General features: G+C 41.3%; 1 protein-coding gene across 2 annotated transcripts in view; it reads right to left on the minus strand.

Annotated features, from left to right (window-relative positions):
- The window catches only part of LOC103697147 (protein SUBSTANDARD STARCH GRAIN 4, chloroplastic), a 68,597-nt gene extending 44,591 nt beyond the window's left edge, over window positions 1-24,006 (minus strand). The window contains exons 1-9 of one of the 2 annotated variants that reach the window (XM_039117186.1): window positions 23,809-24,006; window positions 21,249-23,387; window positions 11,787-11,982; window positions 11,633-11,692; window positions 8,104-8,208; window positions 6,925-7,065; window positions 4,265-4,327; window positions 3,006-3,236; window positions 2,814-2,897 (exon numbers count right to left, since the gene is read on the minus strand). In XM_039117186.1, the coding sequence (XP_038973114.1) occupies window positions 2,814-2,897; window positions 3,006-3,236; window positions 4,265-4,327; window positions 6,925-7,065; window positions 8,104-8,208; window positions 11,633-11,692; window positions 11,787-11,982; window positions 21,249-23,287 (2,919 nt within the window). In that variant the 5' untranslated portion in view covers window positions 23,288-23,387; window positions 23,809-24,006. Of the gene's footprint in view, window positions 1-2,813; window positions 2,898-3,005; window positions 3,237-4,264; window positions 4,328-6,924; window positions 7,066-8,103; window positions 8,209-11,632; window positions 11,693-11,786; window positions 11,983-21,248; window positions 23,388-23,808 lie in introns of those variants that run through there. The other variant, XM_039117187.1, reaches the window with a different exon arrangement.
- Between the last annotated feature and the right edge of the window lie 2,714 nt (window positions 24,007-26,720).

The raw sequence follows: 26,720 nt of genomic DNA on the forward strand, positions 1-26,720 counted from the left end.
AAGCTCCTAGTCAATTTTGACCAAAGAGCGAAGAAAGCGATGAGAGAAAGAGAGAGATAAACAAAGAAAAGGGAGAACGGAAAGAAGAATGGAGAGGGTTGTTTCAGCTCAACCACCCCCTAACCAGCATTGTATATGTTCGAGCAACCCAAACCAGGTGAGCCACTCCCCCCCCCCCCCCCCACACACACACACCCTTTTTAATTTTTGTTGGCCAAAAATTGGCAAAAGGCAAATCTAGGGATATACATACCAATTTTTTTGTTTGCAAAAATTGTGGATATGTTGTGGAAGCCAAAGCACCCTACAACAAGTGTACTTTTTGTTTCTGACATTAATTTCAATTTTTTTATGAAATATTATCATTTCTAGATTAAAATAAGTACAAAAATAAAATAAATGGCATTTCAAGATGAAAAATTGTAGCATGTATGCATATGTAGCATGCACAGACTACAATTACTTTGGTTCAAATTATATGATCTGGTAGCATGTTTGGGAGCCCCAAGCCTAGGCTTGAAATTTGGATAAAATTTTAAATTATCCCATCAAAATGGCATCCAAGCAGCCACTAAAAAAATACATAGTACCAATTGGGGGTGCCCAGGGTATGTTATCTCGATACCGAGGCTCATACCAATGCCACCCGGTATCTATGTCGGTGCATCCAGTATGAAAGCCGGTTCAACATACCGAGTATCGATACACCCCCACACTGCATACCAATACCGAACCAGTATGATACGGTACGCCCTATACCGTCGGGTTCAATACGATATGGCATTTCTTGGGCGTGCTATCATAGCCCTCAAAGAAATCTAATGTTCAAAATATTTCAAACTTTTAATTTCTTTTGGAAAAAAAATAAAAATTACAAAAATTCTAAAAAGGCTAAAAATTAGGAACGGATGCCCATAGCAAAAATGTATGATAAAAGTAATTGGCATGCATTTCCTAAGTAACAGATTGTTTGATTTTTAAACTATTTTAAAAAGGAAAAACTATTAAAATATAAAAATGATTAAGTGTAAAAATATGGAACATGCATCAATAATTAATAAGATAAATTTTAAAATAGCTATCTTATATTTTGTTAGTTAACATAGTTTATATGTAAGCTAATTTTTAATTAATTAAAAAAAAATCTGATTAAATGTTAAAAACATCAAACGTGCATCGAGCATTAACAAAATAAAGTTTAAATTAGTTGTCTTGCATTTTGTAGATTAATAAAATTTATATAATTTTCAATTTTTTAAAAGGAAAAAATAGTTGAAATTGTAAAAACTATAATCAAGTACTAAAAATATGGAACATGCATAGATCAATTGATGTATAAAGGAAAAAATTAAAAATAAATCAAGTTAAAATGAAACTTCAAGCACAACATTCTCTTCTGCATAGTAAAATCAAACTGAAATGTTTATGCAGAAGAGTTCAAGGAGGACATATGCCCTCATCATCATAAATTTGATCATCTCTCTTTGCAATCATGTACAAAAGAAGATTCACATGGACAGAAACTACTCAGTGTAGTTAAGTGAAACCAAATGACTGAAAGGTGCATAGGAACACTACATGTGATCATTTGTTCTGCACTCAGCTACACTTAATAGCTTCTTTTTGTGTGAAACCATTTCCTGACATGACTATGAACTATGAACTGAGATGATCAAATTTATCATGATAAGGACATACTTCCTCCCTGAACTCTTTAGCATAAGCTTTTCAGTTTCATTTTAAAATCGACAAGAGAATGCTACTTCGCCTCCCCTGCAACCACCCATTTTTATCTTGTATGCTTCCAAACATTTTAAGTTCTCCTGAAAATTGAATAGTGAGTCATTATTGATTATTATATTACCATATTATGAATTAGTTTCACTTCTAGTTGTTGCTAGTTTTGAACCTTATAGAAACCACAAGTGTTGGCACAAATACCGATAATCCGGCATCACAACCCTCATAAAAAATTTCTGAAATGCAGAAAAAACAAAATTCAATCAGTATTCCTATCACACATCAAAAAGATGAAAAATGGAAAAGTATAAAAAGAACATCAAATTTGTATCCTAAAATGGAACCTTGTACCATGAGTCGGTATGGTAGGGGTCATTATCATACCAGTTTGACAGAAAACGAATACCACCCTTGGTACTGGTATTTGAAAGCACCATGAGCAGTAGGTAAAACCATAAGCATGCATTAAAAGGATTTTCTCCCAAAGAACCAACGGCAGGAACATCAGACCTATAATGAGCCTTAATACACATTCTTGATAACAACAATCTTAAACATCTACAGACTTAAATTCCAGCTTATACCACCTCCATAACCATAATCCTAAAAAAGTGGCAACAGGCCCCAGTAGCCCAACTTCTCTAAGACCAGCAGAAACTACTTGTCTAGACACCACCATTTTCCCAACTTCATAACAAAAGGGCAGCAACTTTTTCCTAATTATTGTTGGCCAAGTATACAAGATCTTTCTTCACCATTCTTCCTTGCAAGGGCTGCAATTGTTAAAATCATTTCAAATAGAATAGAACTGCCAAGAAAACTTCCCTCCAGATTATCTAAAAATCTTCTCAACACAATAGGGACATGTTATACCTAACAGTGACAAGCTTCCAAGGTCCCTACCCATGACAGCCAAGCTTACCCCAAGGATCTAAACCAGTTGTGAGCCATTTTCATTCATTCCTGTCAACCTCCAAATCTTTTGCCAATGTAAAATCAACTAAAACTGCACAACGTGTTAGCTCCATCCACAGGCATGCTACTGTATGATTAGTTCACTTTTACCACTTTACCTCAGGGCAAATCCATGCATTTCCAGCTCCTCGAATTTCTCCATCATCCAAGAGGCTTGCTCTGATGCCATACAAATCTGCAACCTGGTAGATGCAATATTAAATCAGCAAAAGTCGGTCACATAAACCAAGCAGCACAGAGAAGAGAATGCATGTATAAATGCATGTATATAACATGCAGAAAACACTTACACAGTTGTCAAGATTGAAAGTAAAATTGGCTGATACATGGGAAAAAGGAATACGATCAAATGCAGCTACTGCACCAGCCTCTCTATTTTTAGTTACTGCTTCAGCTGCAGAAGATGGAGGGAAACTAGAAATTGAATGAGAAGTTTTCCTGGATATAATTCCACTTCCCACAAATATAGGAACATCCAAAGGACCTTGACAGTTGAACATAGCAGTTACAGAGCCAGCCAACTGCATCAGTGAAAAACGTAACTGATACTTGAATCTCATAAAAAATGTATCAAAAGGAAAGATGTAAGTTCATCAGGTCAGAGGCAAGCAGATGGAATGGTTAACGATATTATTGTTACAAAGAAACAGCACAGGTGTACAAAGCATAGACTGTCGTACCAGGCATACCGTACCATACTAGGTAGAAACCAGTACAAAACTCAAGTTTGGGTCAACACAGGCCCCGTATCAAGACGTACCAAGGTGCATACCAATCCATACAAAGGCGCACCAAGATAAAAAGTAAGAAAAATAGTTGGAGGACTGTTATGGCACAGGTTGCGTACTGTACCAACCCATAGCATGTTGAACCGGTAAGGTACCAGTACAATACTCGATATCGAGATTGCAGATCTTGGTGCCAAGAATTTCTTCCCTTCTTTTACCAGTTTACTGAAAGGTGCAAACTAGATACTGTACAACTATACACTCTTGAGATATGCAACCAGTCAAGAGTGAAAAACCAAACTATAAATAAATATAAGTGTTTCTCTTTTATCTCTAGAACACAAGCAGAAATGTTTCTCAATCACTAAAGGAGGTCTTGATCAAGGTTCACCGTATCGTACCGTACCAAATCGGGCGGTATGGTGCATATCATGCCATACCAGTTCGGTACCAGTACATGGTACGGAGGCCATACCAAGTATCGTACCATACCGATACAATGATAGGGTGGCACCAGTACAGGGCTTGGTACCGAAACGGTGTACCTTGGTCCTGATTCTCAAAGAAACCAAAAAAAAAGGGGCTAAGCTGGAGTTTGCTTCCAATGAGAAGTAGCAGTAGACAGGCCAGTAATTAGAAACTAATAATTTAACTGATTACATCAAGAACAGCATAATTCCAAAAGTGCTAGGCATGAGTGGACAATAAGCACAGAGCTTTCACACATATTAATAACTCTATAGGTCCCTTCCTTGGTCACAATGTGCATAATATTTAAGAACAACAAAGCTTACAAACTGAATTAAAAGCAAAAAACATACCGGAAACAAAAGAGGTCTCATTTGTAAAGTCTTCATAAGGGCATTCACTTCAACACATGGAACCTGAAAAAACAAGCATAAAACAAAAATACATTAGTATCCAAGCCATTAAATGAAACTCAACTGACCATACTACTCACTTGACAATACATTAGTATCCAATAATCACTGCAAAAGACAACTGCATATTCTCAAAAATGCAATTATATTACAAGTGAATAATCATAGTCTGCACAACTTTCATTGTACCTTTTTCTTCCTATAATATTAACAATATGTCATGGAATAAAAACTGGTCAAAAAGATTCATTAGCAAGTCATAACCCAAGTGCTACAAGTATCCTTTTTCAGAACCAATTGAAATATGCTGGGAGAAGTTTTTAATACATAACCAAAATGAAGAAAGTCATGCCACTGCACAACAATGAAGAAAGTCATGCCACTGCATCATCTCAACCAATAGTTTCGTCTTTCATATCATTATTTTTCCCGTTTATTTCCTTTTCAGTTAACAAGCACTTGCACATGTAGGACTATGACGAATAAAATTTTATTTATTGCATTCAGGCTATTGCTGATACATCACATCTAAAACGAACATCAATAATTAAATTAATTAAACAACCTTCTAAAAATTAAAATGCACTGGAATGATGCATTAGGTAAAACTAAATCCTCATGGACAAAGCCATGGGTATTTTTTGCTGTCTTTAGAATGTATACATCAACATGCATGAGGACATACATAATCCAAATTGAGAAACAACAGCACAAACTTAGCTAGATATTAAGCATAATAGCAAGGGGATAACAAACCAAACATGTAACTCATAACAACACAACAAGATTTCAAGTATCATTGTCTGTGGGAGTTCCAATCACTAGCTGCACAGCACGCACCATGCCATGCTGAATTAAAATGATGATGATGATGATGATAGACCCATGGTATCCCGAACCGGCCCGTACGGACCGGTCCGGCAAGCTACCAATACGCCGGAGCCGTGGAAACCGGTACGGGCCGGTTTTGTGCCGGAGACAAAGAAGACAAAGAGAAGGAGAGAGAGCTCGAGGAAGAGAGGGAGGACACCTGTGGCCGCCATCGGAGAGCCGCGGAGGCCGCCAGGGGGGGAGCCCGGCGGGAAGCGGGGGAAACCGCACGGGCGCAGCGGAGGCCGAGGCCACGGGTTTTTAATTTGAGGGTTTTAACCGAGTTGCCGACTTTACTTAAAACCCCCAAATTAAAAACCCGCGGCCGCGTCTCCTGTTTCTTTCGAAACAGAGGACGTGGCCACGGCCTCCGCCACGCCCCCGCGGATTCCCCACCGCCCCTCCGTAGCTCTTCGATGGCATCCACAGGTGTCCTTCCTCCCTCTCTTCCCCGCTCTCTCGTTCTCTTCTTCTTCCCCAGCTCCGGCGGAGAAGAGCTAACCAGTTCGTACCGCCCGGTTTCAGTACGAACAGAAACCGTACGGGTCCGGTTGGCGACCGATATGCCTACTAGATCCGGAACAGTGGACCTTGAATAGACCTAAAAATTTGAAAAGCTTTATTTCTAAAAAAATTAAAAATTTATTAATAATTGGTATGCCAACCATATGAAGTGCCGCACTGGTCCAGAACTGGACAGCATAGACATATATATGTGTAAGTTCCAACAGGTTATGATATTCAACCAAACATATTCGAAAAAAGTTAAGCGGCATTACATATATTTGTGCCAATCTGCATGTTGATATTTTAGCATATAAGCATAAGGCCTTATCTTCAAGGCTCGCCATAAAGTTCAGTATGTATCCTGTATAACAAGCCAAGAACTTTCCCAGAAGAGGTCATTTATTACCAATCTCTTCAATTTATTATGCTCCAAATTGATTTCTAAAAGGTCATTTGGCTTGAAAAATACGAAGAGCATGCATCAAACAAAAGCAAGCACTTACAAGGATTAGTTTATGTGGTCCTCAGTTGCAAGCTAACTGATACAGTAGAAGCCAGAAATGAACTTGAACTTATAGGACTATGCAACAAGGAGAAGCATTTCATTTTTAAAGAGTAAGTGCTATATTAGACATGCATCTAGAAACATAAACTTTCACTTAGAATAACTGAAACCAACTTCCAGTTGTGGCATCCAGTTATAGTGACTGCAGAAGCAAACCAATAAATGCTTGAAAAAGTAATACAACTCAAATATTGTGCGTGCAAGAGTTAAGAAAACAAAAGCTCAATAAGGGCCTTTTAAATAATCTAAAAGTTTTGACATTAATAATCAGCCATAAAATTAATAAAACTAGCACATGTCATTATGCAAAACAAAACACTATGATCTTCCAAGGTTTCATGGATATCTAAAGCCTAGAAAAAACCTATCATCCATGCATAACCAGACCATCTGAGCTGATTTTTTTTGTCGACTCAGTGGCATTGAGGAAAAGAATTGCTCAAAAATGCAGCCATTTTGATAAAACAAAACAAAGTTAGCTTCCATATTTATACTATAAAAGCTTAAATATTTCAGAGTTCGACGTGCATAAAGTTCTAGTATGAAATGAATACCAGATCAATTAATGTAGGCTATTTTTCCTTCCATGCAAATAGAATAAACCTCTTCAGACATACAGCTACAGCTAAAAAATTAAATGATAGAAAATAAAAGATACCTGACACATCAGATGAAACTCTCCATTCTCAGGATTTATGCCAAAGTCACCCGAAGCTTCCAATGGAGCATCACCAAACCAGCCACTAGCATTGTGCAAAAATATCCTTTGACCACGAAAACACAAACATGCTGTTAAGTCCTGCATGCATGTATATATAAAGACCATTACAATGTTACAAAATTTTCAAAATGGCAAACCAAGTAATTTACTTTCTATGGAGAAACCAGGACTCATCTCTTGCAGTATGTTGGCAACTGACAGTTATATGCAGAAATTATGTCTGAATCTTGAGTAGTTAACAATTTGGGTACCAGACCTTCATTTATCTAGTGATAGAACAAAAAATTACAAACTATTTCTTTTTCCAAGTGATAGAACAAAAAATTACAGACTGTTTCTTTTCCTTCTCTTAAGCGAATAGAACCTTATTTATCTATAACGACATAATTTTAGCTTGATTTCATAAACAGAATTCCTGCATCCCAGCATGGAACTATGATGATCAGAACTCTCAATGCAGCAAGTGAAACACCCAAAAGATCAAAATCCTTGTCCTGTGTTAATTGAGATAAGCACTCAGTATGCATCACAATATCCGCAAGATCTGATGCAATTTTCTCCAAGCTAAAGACCAACTAGACTGCATTAGGAAACTTGATGCATGAATCATTTGAATAAATCAAACAAGGAAAAATAATCTACACAAATCATTAAGCATCTAGAAGAGAGACTAAAATATAATAGACTCGAGAAGTCACTTGAGTATACTAACAGGCAGCACAGTGTTCTAGTGATGCTTCTGAATTTAGAAGTCATTCTTAATATTGTGTAAAATGCCAGTCAGTCAAAAGACAAAGGAGACAAATTACATACTTTTTAACCATGCAGTTGTTATAAAATTAGCAAATACTCATGAAAATGCTTAGGACTATCAGTGACTTTAACTAAATTATTATTTTATAATTTTTGGAAGTCAGCTATATTCCAGCAATTAAGACTTCTGAAATAGCAGTTGATTGTTCCTTCCCATCCTGATTGGTTGATTAGGTATAGTCATCTTTTTTCCTGATTTTAAAACTACAGATGAGTGGAAAGGATCAGAAAATGAAGAATCAAAAAAAGTGTCCTCTAGGAATGTTGAAAAACTAGCCAACAGATCATGAAATTTTTACATACCGAAAAACATGAAGGAGCATCAAGTATCTGAAAAGACAGGTCATTAACATCAAGCTGACCATGAATGTTCGGGAATGCATCCCCTCTAGACATACAGATATGAACCTGAAAAAGAAAAGGAAAATGAAGATGTTAGGACATATATTAGTTGGATTAACCAGTAATGCATGTGATATTCATAATTTTGTTATTAAATATGGTTGAAGCTATGAAAATTTGGTAATTTATTCTGAAAACAAGGAAATAAAAGATCCAGACCTTCTCAGTCTTTCAGGGATTCGCTGCATGACACAAAAGAAAGACTACATTTTCAGTGTAGACAATTAACTGATGTCATTTATAGGAGAGTAAGGGAGCACATACCTTCAATCTGACTAAAAATAAAGTGTTTTAAGTAGTACAGCAGGGAAAGCATTTCTTGAATGAAGAAACAAAAACTTATTGAACAGAGGATCTTGGAATCTATCAAGGATCCAAAGGAATAGGGGGATAAAAATCACAAATAAACTCATAGAAGTCAGTCCCTCAGAAACTCGAGAGACCACAGCACCAAACCAGATCCCTCTAACTTTTAGATTGAGTCACCAATAAGTAGAGGTTGGGAGCCGCTTGCCCTTATTGCCTCCCACATAAATCCAGGAAAAGGTACACTCATAAACTCTAGTATTCAGCTCTTGCGCCCAAATGAAAGTAGCTAGCAAAAGCATTTGATCGTACCATTAACCCTGACACTATCATCAAAACAATCAACCACGAGCAGCCTAGGGATCCACCTCCAAAGTGGACCACCAAGTGATCATAATTACAAGTATTCATTTCCATAAAGATGGGCAAATTTTCCATAAAGATGGACATATCTACAACCTCACATCCAGATAGATGTAATGACCAGGATATTACAAATATCCTTATTAATGATCAGAAAAGCAAGTGTGTATAAATGGATTAAGTTGCAGATACAGATGGTATGACACCGTTAACAGACAAAACAAGTTGATAAGCTTAATGTTCTAAATTGCTTGAGCGGACTATGCAGAATGCCTAAATGCAACAGGTTTAAATGCAATGTTCTAGACACGGGAAAAACAACTCCCAAAACAAATTGCACTAGGTCAAAAAGATCTCTACTAGCTGATCGCCCCCTTCCCCTCCCCACCCCCCCACCCACCCCCCACCCCCCCCAAAAAAAAAAGATAAAAAAACAAAACCACACATCAGAGAAAAACAAAACATATTTTTGCCATCATTAACTTCAGAAAGCTCCACTTCACATCCAAATGCTACCAGACATCTCAAGAACAATAACAGCATAAAGCATAAAAAGCTTTTCACCAAAGAGATGATTTGTGTGGATTACTTCGCAAACAATCTGATTGAGGCAAGCCAATGGCTTCACAACTTCAAGGAGTCGCTTGATTACTACAATCATATGTAAACATAAGCACATTAAACAAGGCCATGAACAAATCAATATCTAAAGCATATGAATACCCATTAAGATAGGACACAGTGGTGATTGGGACTTCTAAATAACAAAGCAACACTTACGAAAAGAAACATTCATGCTTCACATTGGGAACTACTTTTTTGAAAGATGAGAAAAGTGCAGAATTTTCTAATCAAATTTTGGGATAAAAAGGATAACTAAGTTTTTAGATAAAAAAAGATAACTAAGTTATCTTACCTCTCTTGGCACCCTAATCAGCTAAACAAAGTGACCAAATTAAAAGATTAAGGGCCTGTTTGGTATCATTTTTTCTTGTTTCATTTTTTAAAGTTAAAAATGTGGAATCCAATGCAAAAAAAAAAAAAGTTGTTTGGTTGCCCTATTTCTATTTCTTTTTTTCAAAAGTAGCATCCGTTATTTATGGAAAAAGTGAAAGTGAAATTATTTCACTCACTTTTTCTAGAAGTGACTTTTTAAGCTTCCTTCCCCCATGCATCCCAACCACCCCCCCCCCCCCCCCCCCGACTCCCCGTCTATTCAATTTCCTTCCCAACTACTTCTGGCATCCCCAAAACCTCCCATCCCACCACTACACCATCCTTTAGTCCTCCAGCACTGCCCTCTTCATTGCCCCACGCATCCTCATCACCAACCTCCTCACTTCTCGCATTCCCCCCTCTGCCATTGCCAGCCTCCTTGTCCTCGACGCCCATCACTTCTCCAACACCTCCATTGAGGCCTTCATTCCCCACGTCCTCTGCTCCTCCCCCACCCGGTCCATGCCTTCTCTGACCGCCCCACACAATGGTTGCCAGTTTCAACAAGGCCGAGCACATCCTCAAGTGCCTCTTCTTCAACCGCCTCCGGCTTTAGCCCTATTTACTAAACATGTTTTCTTAGGTTTGTTGTTGAAAAAAAAAGTAACTACCAAACATGTTTCTGTCATCAAAAATTGGGAAAAAATGGAAAGAGAATTCCTTTTTCTATTTTTTAAAAAAAGAAAAATTACAATGCGGCACGAATTTGATGGCAGGCACAATTCTTACTAGTTTTCTGCAGTTGGGTACTATCATGCCTCTTTGATGAACCAACTACCTACCTTGCGAAGCAACACGCCCCCACAATCTCACTGCCTATGTGAACAAACAAACAAACTTTGCACCCAAAACTCAAAATGAGCCTTACGACGAGACGCGGACATTCCTCATGCTGCGGTTCCCTCCGGTCCGTTCCCGGGTTGGGTTAGGGGAACATCCGAGCGATTGCCTTCGCGGATCCAAACGTGCTCACAAGGCGCACAATAAGAATAAGACCAATAGAGACTTCATAAGGGACCATTTGAGCTGCAGATCGTAATGCTCCTAGAAAGGCATATTTCGAATATAGAGGACGTTCCCAACAATCCACGAGAATATCATACCCAACTATGAACCGTACGAGCACGTCCTCTGTCACCCCCCACCGCGCTTACGGCTCTATACCCCAACCCAACTTGCTCTGGCCCCGGGTCCTCCCGCATCTCTTCCTCGGTAAGCGGACCGTGGAAGCAGGGGGGTATCTGCGCGATGCCAAATGCAGCCTAAACATCCCCACTCCAGATAAGACTCTTAGAGACCATTAAGCTCTAGCAAAAGGGGAACTTTGTATGTTTTAACAACTCCAATGCCCTGATGTCAATGATCTATCACAAAATTATATAAAACAATGTTCAAGAAGACACATGAATTCTAAATCCTACCAAAACCTCAAATGTAATTCGCAACTTTAAAAATCTCCAAAAAAGGATTGGTAGGAAGATAGTACAAACTTAAAAATAGTAGCAGACTAGTAGTAGCAGCAGCAGTAAAAGTAGTCACAACTGAAGCAAAATGTATTCATAAAATCTTGTTCTAGCAGAAAATTGTTTCTCACAAGAAGATCACGAGCACTTAAAACTTCTAAAATCCAAATATCCAATTGCATTTGGTTTACCTCCTACTTTAGATCATGTGTTGTCTTAGTTTGCATGCGTTTTATGTGGGAGATGGGGGGTTGGAGAGGGAGAGGGAGACGGAGGAAAAAATGTTAAGTTCAGACAAGCACCTCACCAGTAGCTCTCCCCTTAAACCATGTGACTGGAATTTCTAGAATCCTCTCAAACAGCTGCATTTGATCATGCGAGGAAAAGTCAGGCAAGCTCACATCACATATAACACATTTAGTAGAAACAAACTACTGCACATATTAGCTGCCTTACCGGAGCAAACAGGTTTCTAATATTCAAATTGGCATGCCATTTCTGCTCTACACTATCAACAAAAACATCTGCAGACAGCTGGCCTCCACTTTGAGAAGTATGATCCTTCCATTCCATACAGTTCCCACACAATTGCACATGCACACGGCTGTAACTGTTTTGAAATTTTACATGCCCATTTACTTTCACCATTTCCCTACAAAAATAAAAAGTTAGCTGTAACTGCCAGAAATAATAAATCCAAAAATCATAGTGCATGCTAAACATAAAATCCATATTTCATAGCAGACAAGTTTGAATTTTATTATGCATGTCTAAACTGAATTTAATGTTGCATTTAGTGTAAAACAATCTTGCATTCTCATTCATTTTTACCATATGCCTGCAAAACCCAAAAGTAATTTATAGCCTGCAAAAACACAATTTACAAACTTCAATTGCCAATCTTATATTTGAAATCCGATATCTCATTCACTGACACCCATTTATCTAATTATAATCTTAATCATCAATTTCTATCCTTTTCCCAATAATTTGGGGTCGACTTTATGGATCCTCATTTGCCAAGTATTACTATCTAGGGCCACCTCTGATGTTATTCCAAATTTTTTCATATTCTTTCATCATAATTTCCATCCATGTTAATTTAGATCTTCCTCTTCTTTACAATCTTCAATACAAACTAAAGTTTTCCTATCTAGAGCCTCCTAAGATCTTCATTGCATGTTCACACCATCTGAATCAATTCCATATCACTTTTTCCTAAACTTATGCAACTCGTACTATTTCTCTGATATATTCATTTCTTAATTTATCCTTCCAAGCATGGAATGCCGTACCGGCTGGTACGGGCCGGTACGTACCGGTCCTATACCGGTACCGGAACCACAAGCCGGTACCGGAACCACAAGAAAACCGGTATCTCCGGTTTTCTTGTGCAAACCGGCCGGTACGGAGCCCATACCGGCCGGTACCGGTCGGTACCGTCGCACCGGTACGAATCGGCCGGTTCGCACCGGTACGAATTTTTTTTTTTTTATGAACCACAGCACGAGGCGCTGTGGTTTTTGGCTCGCGGTACCGGCCGGTACTGTACCGATACCGGCCGGTACGTACCGGTCCGGCCCGCCACCGGTACGCCGACCGGTACCGGTACGGCGGACCTTGCTTCCAAGTTTTACCACCCATCTATTTTAACATTCTCATTTTTGTCATACTCATTTTGTTTTCACATTCTCTCTTTATTGCCCAACATCCTGAGCCATATAGCCCTACTGAGCTTACTATCATTCTATAAAATTTTCCCTCAAGTCTCCCAGGTATGCACCTACCACATAATAATCCAAATGCATCTCTCCACTTCATCCAACTAGCTCTATTTCTATTAGACGCACACGCACGCACACACGCACGCGCACACACGCATATATATACATATGTATACATACATATACATACATATAAATATACATACACATATATATACATATAAATATATATATATATATATGTGTGTATGTGCATGTATATATATATATATATATATATGTGTGCGTATCTCTATATGTATGTGTGCGTGTATCTCTATATGTATATGTGTGCGTGTGTATCTCTATATGTATATGTGTGCGTCTCTATATGTATGTGTGTATCAATATATATATACATATATATATATGTGTGCGTGTATGTGCATGTATATGTGTGCTTGTCTCTATATGTATGTATGTATGTATAGATATGTATGTATGTGCATGTATATATATGTATGTATATATGTGTATGCATATATATGTGTGTGTGTGCATGTATGTTGTTGCGGTTCAAATTTGGCCCGAGGGTGACCACGCCGGAGGAGATGGAGGAGCCACCTCCCACGCGACGGCGTACCTGCACAAAGCCTCACCAGTGGTTCCGGTGAGGGCCCTCCGATGCCCAAGTTAGATTTTTGATGGATTCCAAAAGTCTCCCCTTTATGTTACCAGGCGGGGCTATTTATAGTCCCTGTAGAGGTGTCCAGATGGTAAAGGTATTGCCGGTCCTCATCATGAGATGGGATGGCTTTAGGCCAGATGGCGCGTAGCTGGAGCTTACTGGAGGTGCACGGTGCAATCCGTTCTTGTAAACGGTAAGGCGTTGACAGCCGCAGCAGGGTATGGCTGGAGCAGCATGGCATTGTCCTTGACTATCGTTGGTCGGCAAGCAAAGCTTGGCGCTAAGGCTGCAAATGGGTCGGATCGACCCGTGACCCGACTCGACCCAACCCGACCCGCGTAGACCCGACCCGACCCGAATTTTAAGACCCACGGGTCCGGGTTGGGTCCAAAAATTGGACCCGAATCATTTTCTGAGTCGGGTCTGGATTTACCGAACGGACCCGACCCGACCCGAATGGACTCGAAGAGAGAGAGAGAGAGAGAGAGAACGAAGTGGAAAAGCCTAAGGGGAGTTGGGTTGAAGCCTGGAAGGATAGCAACAGGCATAGGTTCACAAAATCCAAAGGAACCTCGGCCCGTCAGGATTCTCTCTCGATCTATTACACTGTTGATACCTCTGGTGTCTCGGTAGCTGGTTTTTTTTTCCTTCTGTTTTTTGGTTTTTGTTTCTTTTAACTTTTGAAGGGAGAAAGTGAGGGAACGCTGAACTGAATATGGGTCATGTGCCAGTTTTCTACAATGGAATTGGATTTTGGAAGAAGGTCTGGGATTTTTTTTGCCCTCGTGAGAGGGGAGCTAGGAGACACCAAGTTCCATCCAATCAGTCATACAGATAAAAAATAGTGTGATATGAAATGTGGCTTGCAGACTGACTTAGTTAGTACGTCATGGGTCCTCTGTTCTGAGTGGATGTCAATTGCAAGTCTTTCAAGTCATGGGTCACCCAGCACCTCATAATTATGATATGACCAAATTAGATCTGCCCAAATTCTTTCCCCAAAGCACAAAAAAATTGAACCCGATTCGGACCCGAACCTGACCCGACCCGATCTTCAATCGGGTCGGGTCTGGGTCCAAAATTAGGACCCGAACAAAAAACCGAGTCGGGTCGGGGGTCACTCAGGACCCGACCCGACCCATTTGCACCCCTACTTGGCGCGGAGGCGTTGCAATGTACGGCCACATGGGCAGGCATGGGTAGGCTCGTGGATGCGGCTGTAGGTGAGACCGAGCTCGGTGAGGTCGCATCAAACGTTTGATAGATCGGCTTGTCAGGTGTTGAGGTCGGTCTAGCATCCTTGATTCCGAGGTGTGCTCAGTAAAGCGCCTCGAGCTCGGGGGTCGAGGCGCATTATTGAATAAGGCCAGAGCGCGTTGTCTATGAAGAGTGCCGGAGCAACTCAGCAGAGGACAAGATATTGTCCGCTTTGAGAGAGCACGCACGTGCTTAACATCGTGTGTGGGCTCGTGCACTACAATTTCTCTCTCACGACTTCGTCCCACGAGGGGCGCCTTGCTGAGCATCGAAGAAGGTTGACGCAGGTTGCAGCAGCGGAGAGACCTGTCTAAGGTCGACTGAGCCTTTGACAAAGTTCGAGCTCGAATTGACTCTTAGCAGGGCCAAAGCCCGGTTCAACCGGTGTTGGGGTTTATTTTGGCTAAAATTGGGCGGCCCTGCTGTGGTGAGCAGGACGATCCATTTTACCCCCCATCATTTGCCCTCCGACTTTGGAGGTAGAGTTGCTTTTTAGCTCGGGCGAAAAAAGTAGCTGGATTGTTGGTCGGCTTGCGAGGAGGTTAAGCGCTTATGAAGATGAACGCACCGGGTCAGGAACACTTTAGGTGTTGTTGCAGCCGATAGCTTTGAGTCGGGCTTTCTGAGCCGGGCTTGGGTGGCTTTGGCTGCTACGTTGCTCCAAGTAGGAACAGCCGTGCAAGCTTCTTAATGTACCACGTGCGCCCTCCTTTCCAAGGTGTTGCTGGATAGAACGCGAAGGGGGCCAATATTAATGCCCCATCCTCTGAAGCGCCCCACCTGATGGAATGCGAGAGAGTACTTATTAATGTTCCGTTCCCCAAAGCGCCTCGCATGATGGTCGGCTTTTAGTGCCATGATCTGGAAAGATTTGCTGAGGTTGCTTCCGGGTCTAACACATTGCGGGATTTGGCCTGCTTGATCGCTCGAGTTAGCCGATCAGAGCCGTTGTAGTGGGCTATATAGGGCCTGGAGGAGACCCTAGGGTCGTTATTTGATCCTTTTCGTCCCTACTTCTTTTCTTCCTGACCGCCATCGTCGTGGTGTTCGAGCTTCTCTTTGGGTATTTTTGGAGCTTTCCGGCGATCTTCACATCGAGCTTTGTTTTCGATCCCCGACGATCATTCTTCCTTTCCCCGATCACCATCTTCGGCAAACTTTTGGATAGGTGTTTTATCCATTTCTCGGTCGCTCGGAGAGTTTCTTGTCTCCTCTCTTTTTTTATAATTTTGTGACCAAGGCAATGAGTTCGCCTACGAGGGCCCTGATGCTCGGTGCAGGTTCATCTCGAGCCCAAGCTTCTTCCGATGTGGAAGAGGCTGAGCTTGAGGTGGGCCAAGGTCCGTATGGGACCGGTTCGCTCATGAGTGACGAGGATCTAGGCTCGGTTCTTCTTTCCTCTAAAATTCGTCCTCGAGCTCCTGGACCTCTCGGGGCCAGTCACCAATCCGCCTAGAGGTTGGATCGAGGTGTATGTAGAGACGCTCCAAGCAAGGCTGAGGTTCCCTCTCCACAGGTTCGTGGACGAGCTTTTGACGGCTTACCGTCTCGTGCCCGCACAGCTCGCCCCGAACTCGTGGAGAATGATAATTGGCTTCCTCGCTCTCTGCCTTACGCATGGTCTGCCTCCCTGATGAGCGTCTTTCGGAGTTGCTTTATATTAAAAGGCAACCCCGCAGACAAAGAATGGTGGTGCTTCTCCTTCCAAGGAAGCCGCAAGCTCTTCTGGGGCATTCCTTCCTCCATTCATGGGTGGAAGAAAAAATTCTTCTTTGTTTCCTCCAAGCGGTCGTGGGGGTTTAACCCGACCTGGAGCTTTTCGTTAGCCTCGGTGAATAACAAGCTCCCCCAGTTATTGCAGTCCAAGCGGGGCATTCTAGACAGTTTGCTCGGGCTAGAAGGGACTCCACAGCTTCCCGACCTGCTCAGCGAGGAGGCCTTAGTAAATGTTGGCCGGAGCCCGGCTCACTCCGAGGGTAAGAGTAGCGCGGCTGCTCCTCTTTTTCTTTTTCCATGTTGGGTTCTAACAAGGTCTTTTATTGCCAGACATTGCAGGGATGATCTTTAGTGCCGAGATGTTGATGGCCAGATACAGAAAGAGGGTGGCCGCCTCGGAAGGAGCCCAATCCAAAGTAAGCCGAAGAGAGCCAGAGCTGCTTTTGGCTCCGGGGTTGAATAGGGCGAGCTCGCTCTGATTTAGGGCGTCGTCCCTACTCGGGCTGGATCCGATCGGGTTCCTTCAGCGAAGGTCGAGGTGCCCCCATCGGTAGCGGAAGGGGGTTCTTTTGAACAAGTGGTGGTTGTGTCTGTCGATCGAACTCAGAAGGCTCGCGAGGCCGCCTATCTGCACAAATCGGGTCCCGAGCTGGAGAGCGGGGTCGAGATCCCAACTTCTTTCAAGGTCCCGACTTCAACTGGAGCCGCGACTCCTTTCAGGGCCCCGACTTCGGGTGGGGCCTCGACTCCTCCTGAGGTTTTGACCTCGGCTGGGGTCGAGTCCATTCCTTCTGAGCCCGAGCGGAGGCGACTCCAGCCTTAGTGTCGTGTATTTGAGGACGACGTGGCCCTTAAGTCTGGCGACGTCGCTCGGGAGCTCGTGCACAATATCATGCTCCCGTGCGATCGAGCTCTGATGGAGGACCTTGACAACTTCGCCCGCCATGCTTATTCAACCAGCATCATAGTGAGTGACGCAACCCTCCTGTTCCTTAAGTGCTCGACCTCGGCTGATATTTTATCTTCTATGCCAATTCCTCCACGTAGTCGACATGCTAGTGTCTGGCATGCTGGCCTACTGAGGAGAGATGAGAGTACTCCGGCCAAGGATGGAGCACGCCGTGCTTCGGAAGCAGGAGGCTGAGGCTCGCGCGATAACTGTCGCGCAGCGGCAGCAAGAGGCCAAGGAATGGGCGACAGTTGCCAAGCAACAGTGGCGCGAGGCTGAGGAGAAGGCCGCAGCTGCCGAGCAGCAACTTCGAAGGGCCAGGAAGAAAGTACGAGCGACCGAAGTCCTGATTAAAGACAGGCTCGTCTGGATCCAAGATATGGACGTCGAGCACTCCCGGGCTTGCTCGTCCGCTAAAGGCCGTATCTCCGAGCTCGAAGCTGCTCTAAATGGCCAACGTGACGAAGCTGAGGCCTTGAGGCTGGAGGCCGCGCGACTTGCCTGCGAGGCCGTTAAGAAGTTCCGCCATTCGGAGGAGTTCCTTAACGAGCTGGCGAAGGGGGCTACCAGTCAAGGTCAGCTGTACCGACTGTACCGACGTACCGGTGGGCACCGTACCGGTACCGGTACCATACCGAACCGAACCGGTACCGTACCGATTCAGCTGGTTCGGGCCAAAAGCCAAAAAAAATTGAGATCGGTTCAGTATGGTCGGTACGGACCGGTACCGGTTCGGTACGGATCGGTACCGGCCGTACGGGTTATGAATAGTCGGAACCGAAAAATATAGCTGTACCGTATCGGTTCCGTCTGGTACCGGTACGTACCGGCCCGTACCGACCCGTACCGATCGGTACGGCAGACCATGTTACCAGTGCTATGATCCAGGACTTTGAAAACTGCCTTGGTCAAGCCCAACAACTCTGCCTTGGAGTCGACTTTAGCGGCCTTCAACCGAATTTGGGCGAAGCTGCCGAAGTGGACGGGGGTGCTGCAGAGGCCATCACTGAAGTTAGGCCAGAGATCGTCCCCGAAGCTGTCACTGGGATGGAGTCATAAGCCATTGCCGAGGCTGCGTTGAAACCGGAGCTGCCCCTGAGATTGGTGTTGAGGTCATTCAAGTTGACTGTGCTGACTTTTTATTTCTCTTTTTATAAAGTCGGCCACTCGAGCCTTCTGTATTCAACCCGACCTCAAGGTCGGTTTCTTTTGTACTCGGTCCTTGCCCCTTAATATTAATGAAGCGCACTTTTCTCCAACGCTTTGCTTTTTGAGGTCCAACGAAACGTTTAAACTCGTTTCATTTAGTACTTGGCATTAAGTTCTTATTCCCGATTTTAGAGATATCCTCGCAGTCGAATGAGCTTGTAGCTCTTCATTTGATTCCGTAGGGCACCCCGAGGCCGACCTGCGGAGCGGCGTCGGAGAATAAGTGAGACCAGTTTGAGGGTAAAACCCAGTTCGAGAGCAGAAATCTGCTCGAGGATGAGTACCAACTCGAGAGTAGAAACGAGCTCGAGGGTAAGCACCAGCCCGAGAATAAGATCCAGCTCGGGGGTAAGCACCAACCCGAGAATAAAATCCAGCTCGAGGATAAGCACCAGCCCGAGAATAAGAACGAGCTCGGAGGTAAGCACCCTCGGGGGTAAACACCAGCCCGAGAATAAAATTCAGCTCGAGGATAAGCACCAGCCCGAGAATAAGAATGAGCTCGTTTAGACATGTACGACATAGGCCAAATGTTGCGCCAATATGAAAGTGGGATTTGATATGCGTAGAAGTAGCACCAATTGAGAACAAAATGAACGAAGGATGAGTTAAATAGTTTAGGCATGTACAACGTAGGCCAAGAGATGCACCAGTGTGAAGGAGTGGTTTAACATGTATAGAAGGAAAGAGAGGTAGAGTTAGACTAAAAATCACATGAGATGAAGCAATAAGGGCTTGATATTGCTACATCTTTCTATGGCCCTAAATAGAGCAGAATGAAGAAAATGGATTCATGTAGCAAGCCCCAACTAATATGGGATTAAGGCTTGGTTGAGTTAAGTTGAGTTCTTATCTTCCTCTGAATACATTTTTCTTTTTTATTTTAGAATTAAGTTGAGAATATTTTCATCCAAAAAGCCGAGAAATGGAATGTATAAGAGGACGCTACAAAAGTTAAAATACACTTCTTAGCATAATATAGATAATTAACAAATAACCAATGATCAACAAAACTTTAGCCCCTAAACCTCAAAAGGGAAAGTGGAAACAAGTCTTCAATCTAGACTAGAACTAAGATCTATGTTCAGGATTTCTTATTGGGTTTTGGTTGCAAGTAGATCCATAATCAACCATATAATATAGTTATAAAAATATTGTTGTTATTGAAATTATTCAATAACATCTATTTTCTAGACATAAAAAAATGATATAACGACAGAAATATCAGAGGACGGACCTTGGCGCAATAATAAGTTTGCTCCATTGTAACCTAGATTTTATGGCTTCAAAACACAGAAACAACCTCTTCACACGCACGGGTAAGACTATGTATATCTGACCCTATCCAAATCCCGCAATTGTGGGAGCATTGTGCACTGGGACATCCTTTTATAATGATGGTAATATCAATTTATAAGTATAGTATTCAAACTTGATGTGTCATTTGTTTATTTTAGGATGTTACACTATTTCCAGCAGACACGATCCAATGATGACTTTCTGTACACACTCTAGAATCTTAAATCTTATTTGTTACATCTTTATGATAATATGGAAAGTTAAAATAAATAGACATGCTAAAATGCATAAGCTAGCATAAGCACTACATTCTACTCTTGTCCAATCTTCTTCATAATCAATTTGATAACTAATTCCAGACATATTACAAGAATCATCTAGGTTACTTGAAAACCAAATTAATTGGCATACAGGTTTAAAAATCTAAAGGTGTTTTAAAAGGTTTATAATGCTTTTAGAGAGATTAAAAGTTTTAGTTTCGATTCATGCTAGATTTAAAAGTCATGCTTTGCATGGGCATGATTGGATACTTTGATACTTTCTGCTAATAGAGTACTTGCATCTGATTGCCTATGTGTTGGTCAAACCTTCTGTTTGTAGAAAACTACCATGCGAAGAGACTTAGCTATGTTTTCTAGTTTAATTTAGTGAATTTAGAGTACACATCTTAACATACTAATAATTACACTCAAATTTGATTGTGCTTTTTAAAAATCAAAAACCACCCATGAGTTAATTATATATTGTCTGCCAAAGACCTAATAATCAACAAGCCATATCCAAGGATCTACAATGAACATTAGACAGGTTAATTCATCGTAAAAGTAATAAGATTATATCAATTTATAATAGGATAACATCCTGCAAATTTTCAGTTAATTTTATATCATTACTTTTAAGAACTATAAGAAAAGGTTCTCATAAATTGGATAGTCCCTGTAGAGCTTAAGTGAACAATGGCAATCAATTCTGTTAGGCATTAATAATCTTATTACCTAGTTTATCAAGAGAAAAGAGGAAAGAGGCAAATAAAAAAGACCGAAGACAATTTTTACCAAATAAAACAAGGATAGGACTCCAGTAGTTAGTATTCAAACCTGGGTTCACGGTCACCGTATCCCAGCAGCATTAGAGTACCCCCAGTGTAATAAACAGAATCCAGCGTAACTGGAAGGACCTTCTCAATACCTTCTGGGTGAATCTCATTTACCCCATCTGCAAGTTCAGCAGAAAGGTCTTCAGCTCTTATGCTCAAGTATGACTTTAGTTTCTGAATCTGATCATCCAGATGATCAGATAGAAGTTTGTTCACAGCAAAGGGGAATCTAATTAAACCAGGTGTCAGGCTGAATGGCCAAAAAGATGTTGATTGACACATTTGGGTGCATGTTCCAAACTTTCTAAGATTAAAGCTTTGACAAGGAGGAACATCATCTTCGGAACTCTCCATGGAACCTTCCAGTATAAGATCCTGCGAACTATTGCATCTAACTCCTTCATCATGACAATTTACAACATGATGTGCTTTAAAGTCTCCATTAGTTGGACTGCACAAATTGGATTCAGAACTCCTGAGAATATCAACATCTCTTTGCCCAATACTATGATGATCTTCTGGAGGATGACAATTTTGCACACTTCCATCTTTCAGAAAGTTGTCATTTCCCGGCATGTCAAAATTTTCATTACCAACTGAATTATCTCGAGCGAATTCAATTGGTGTCAACAATTTGAGTTCCTCACCATCCAAGGGAACTAACTTGACTAGCTTTGCAGATCTAGTTTGATCAACCATACTCGTGGGCATAATATTAGTATCACTAGTCACTACATCCTTTGCAGTAGTCCTATCAAATGCAATATCTATGCAGCCTCCAGCCGAAGCATCCATTTCCTGAGTGGACCATGGCTCGCCAAACTTCCCATTATCTAAACCCCTAAAATATGCCATAGCTGCAAGGGCACTATGTTTGAGGCATCTTTCTTTAGAAGTAATATCACCTTCAAACATCAACTTTTTCTGAGCATTTCTTTTGAATTTGTGCCTGAACGAATGCGGTATCATTCTAGACCATAATGTAAGCCATGTGCCACGAGTTTTTACACCAAACGATTTCTCCAGATCTGCATGCTTCAAGCCATACTCAATCCTGGAATCCATGCAATGATGATCCCTCCAATGAATCTGTTCATCCATGCAAACGAATGAACCAGATCTACCATATTTAGTACAATGACAAGCATCCTTAGTATCATCATTCAACAAAGTCTCTGAATGCTCTTGAGGAACAGTATAGCCCATCTCTGCAGCTTCCTTCGCTGATTTGAACCTTTCTCTGGCCCCGCGAGCTGCAGATTTTTCTCTAGCAAGCCTTCTAGCTTTCGTCCGATAATCTATGCCTTCTTCAGTTGAATGATGTCTCTGCAGACCTTTTTCAGAAGGTGATGGAATCCCCAACCAAGAAAAATCTTCCTTCTGGGAAACCAGAAGACAAGGTTGGGATAGAATAGCATCGACTACAATTTTCCCTCTCCTAAGACTTGCAAAAGGGCGGATTCGAAGTTTCATGGATGGTACCTCCCCACAGGAAAATTCTTCCCGATGAGGCCCAATGGAACATGAATGCAGAGTGATGCCTAAAGGTGAAATACTTCGAACCTTACCAAAATCAAGCTCTCTTTGAAGATGTTCGCTCAGTATCGAACAAACAGATGGTAGAAGCTGAGCCTCGATGAAACACCGGGCTTTCAGCCGGGCATACCATACCAGCATTCCTGCAGCAGAAATTACAACAAAGAACACTGAGCATCTAACCAAAAACAACCCCTCCATCCACACAGGAACAAAAGATCTGATCAGAGCCTTAGTCTTAGGGAAAGACTCCTTCATGCAATTTACTTTAAAATCATTCCTTGAACCGTTCCTCCATAAATAATTGACATTTCTACCACTGAAAAATGAAGACTTATCCCTTCCATGCCATTTCTGACTCTGTCCAGGAAACAACAAATCAAACGAAGCCCAAACATTTGATTTTCCCTTAACAGCAATAGAGAATTTGCTCCCATTTCTTTGATTATGAGGCCTTTGAAGAGGAGGTCCCAGCAATGAGCTGCGCAAATGATTGACACTCATTTCGTTTCCAAACTCCTCTGAACCACAGTCATATACAGGGGACCAAGAACTGAATCTCAGTCCCCTTGTACCTCAGAAACTTAGAAGCGGGCCCAGCATCCTGAATCGATCATAAAGACATAGAAATCAAGAATGTAAGTAGATATCCTTAAAAAAAGTTTTTCAAGATTATATGAAACATAATGAAAACTTAAATTCTAGAAACACCGCCTGATGCATTTTAAACATGAACTATATATCCTTTCAAAAGTTTTTTCCCGACTTTTCCCCTTGAAATGGAGGACAAAACACAAAGGATTTCCTCCCCGGGTCGCCGAAACTACAAAACCGGGGCGTGCAGGCCGGCTCGGGTTGGTAACTACCGAAAGCTACAGACAACGGTGCGGCCGGTACCAAGCCGGCACCGATGACGAGGGCGGTACCGAGGGGTCCGGGTCGCGAAGACCGACGCTGAGAGATGGGGGATATGAGAATTCGGAAAGGAAGAAAAACGGGGGAAAGAAGATGACAAGCGTACTTACCGAAACCCGAGAGCAGACAGCGGCGGCCACGGCGTTGGTGTCAGGGGTCGGTCGCGACGATGTCCGGGGTGGAGGCGGAGGTGATCGAGAACGGAAGCGGAAGGAAGGAGCGGAGACAAGGTTAGGGCACGATGCTGGGGAACCCGAGAAGTAAAGTTTTCTTTTTTTTCGCTTAATATAAACCATCGGACAACCAATATGAAAAGTGCAACACAGGTCATCAGAATCGAAGTTATCTTGCTTATCTTGGTGGCTAGGGGTTTATTGAATTCTGGTAAAATATTTTTTTCAAGATCCAAAAAGATTTTTTTGAAGGATATAATTATGCTTCCCAGGGCGTATCCACTATAATTATTGGTTGGATTCAGCATGATGGACATATACCACCTGCTGCTTAGGAACGTTCAAGATGTGATCATTGATGAAAAGTGAGACCAACATACAACAAATTAGGTAGCTTTTTATAGGGCTAATCATTCTGAAATCTATAGCTAGAGAAGAGAGGATTACTGAGTGCATTCCGAAACCTTTTATCTTTTGATTTTTTTCAGATATATTTGTATATAATATGTATGATACATCTGTTTCAGCACATGCTTCTCCAAAGTGGACAATATCTCTGGTTGGGACGCAGTCACTTTTCCGCTCTAACAGATGGCGCTAGAAGGAGGGTCATGCCAAAACTTCCCCGCATGATCCTTCCCGCTGGAGGATAGTGTTGGGGGGTGGATGGGGGATCTGGAACTTTAGTCCCATATTAAAAGAGTAGCGGAAAGAATTGTGCCTTATAAGGAGGGACCGTCCCTTACCTTCTAGAGGGTTCTTTTAAGAAGGACAAAGCTATGAGTAAGCAATTGTCGTGTACGAACCGCGCATAGTATTAAGCACATGTGTGCTCCCTCAAAGCGGACAATATCTCTGGTTGGGACGCAATCACTTTCCTGCTCTAACAATAATTATATTAATATTTTGAACAAATCAGAATATATGAACTGAAATATTTATACAATATTTATATTTCTTTTGGTGAAAAAAAGTACATTAGAACCTAAATGCATACGATGCATATAGTTAAACCATTAGAATTAAGTATTAATTTAAAATATAGAATTTAAAAATGAAACGCTTCCGGCATCCCTTCTAAACTATGAATCAGGACAAACTAGTATAGAAAGTACATATCATTTTTAGAATCAGCAAAAATTGTATATTATTTTTAAAAACGGATTTCGGAACCTTGCGCCCGTCAATTAGTGATAGAAGAAGAAGAAGAAAAAAAAGCAATAACTTACCTTGGAGGGTTAAAATAGACCAAAGAAGCTTCGGCGACAACAAAAAAATGAGACTTCAAGAAGCGATGCTCAAATTCTCACATTCTAAATTCAAGCTTTTTGCTAGCAAGAATTAATAAAAAATAGTAGTAGAAGCCTCACTCCACTCATTAGTGTCTAATCTTACAAAACAACAAAATTATTATTTTATATGAAACATGAGAGACTACGAAACTATCATATACCATCTAATATATATGAAGTAGATATCTTTAAAAATATTCTTAGAATTTTTAATACTGGAAGAATAACAGTAAATTAGCATGAGTTGTCTGCAGGAGCACTATTTGTTTCTTGTAATTTAAAAAACAAAATATTATAAAAATTGGCATCGCATCCGTAGTGATCACTAGTTCTTCCGCCCAATGAACACGAAAGTTATCAATCAAGATTTTAAATAAACCATAATCTATTAGAAAATTGACCTGATTGGTGAAAAAAATTGATTTTCTTTCAATCTATGCGTCACAAATCTCTTAAAATAATAAATAGATAAATAGATAAAATATTTTCAAAAATAGAATTATGAGCCCTTTACTTTTATTAAAGATAGATAAATCTATTATATAGACCCTAGTGAACTTTGCTATTTTAGAATCAAGATGGATTCCTCTTACAACTCAAAGAGAAAGTAGGAAGAAAATAGAATAAACTTGCTTTATTCTCATCGACTTAATATGTGAAAAACTATGATACAAGATCTTTATTTATATTGATGAGGTTTGCCATTGTAAAATCCAGACTAAATTTCTCTTCTAGTTTGAACTGAATTTTCTCAAAATTTAAAAAAAAAAAATATTATGCAAATCTTCAAATTTGGTGAGAAGCTGAATCTCAACTCTTACATCAATTTAGTCATGTTGCATTACTAAATTCCTCCCAAGTTAAATGTTATGACTTGTTATGATTGCAACCAATTGCACAAGTAAGTTACAAAATAGTGGTGCGGACACGAATACTGGACTGATTATTTTGCGGGATTATGGTCGTCGCAGGAAGACGGTCCAGCCACTTTCATTGTGGCTGGATTGATTGATGTTTTTCTTTTATTATTATTTATTTTGATAGGATTAGTTTGCATATTGTCTTGTGAGGACCTCTTTCGAATTGTTTTTATTATTGGGACTTATTTGTTATTTGGTGGCCCTATATATATATAGGGCATGCATTTGTTATTTTTTTTAATGAATTATTGCATGAAAATTAATCTTCTTCTTCCTCATCTCCTCTCCTCTTCCTCTTCTTCTTCCCCTCTTTCTCTCCTCTTTCTCTCTGCATTCCAATCCCTACATCCGTCCTGCGTCAGCTTTGGTATCAGAGCAGGGCTGACTTTGCCTCTGTTGCTGAAGTCGAAGGATCCAGTTTATGGACGGACCCCCGCCGATTCTTTTTCGGCCTTTTCCTCACCTGTACTTTGCTAGTTCATTTGCACCGCGAACGCCGGAACGCACGGAAGGTCGTCGCACGGCACGTACTCCGAAGAAGAAGGGTCGTTCCCTTTCTTCATTAGTTTCTTCCCTGTTCATCACCTCACCCACCGAGAAGAAAGAGAAAAACAAAACCCCCCGTCGGTCGACTGTC

This window comes from Phoenix dactylifera, unplaced genomic scaffold, assembly GCF_009389715.1.
Source record: "Phoenix dactylifera cultivar Barhee BC4 unplaced genomic scaffold, palm_55x_up_171113_PBpolish2nd_filt_p 000189F, whole genome shotgun sequence".
Classification (NCBI taxonomy): domain Eukaryota; kingdom Viridiplantae; phylum Streptophyta; class Magnoliopsida; order Arecales; family Arecaceae; genus Phoenix; species Phoenix dactylifera.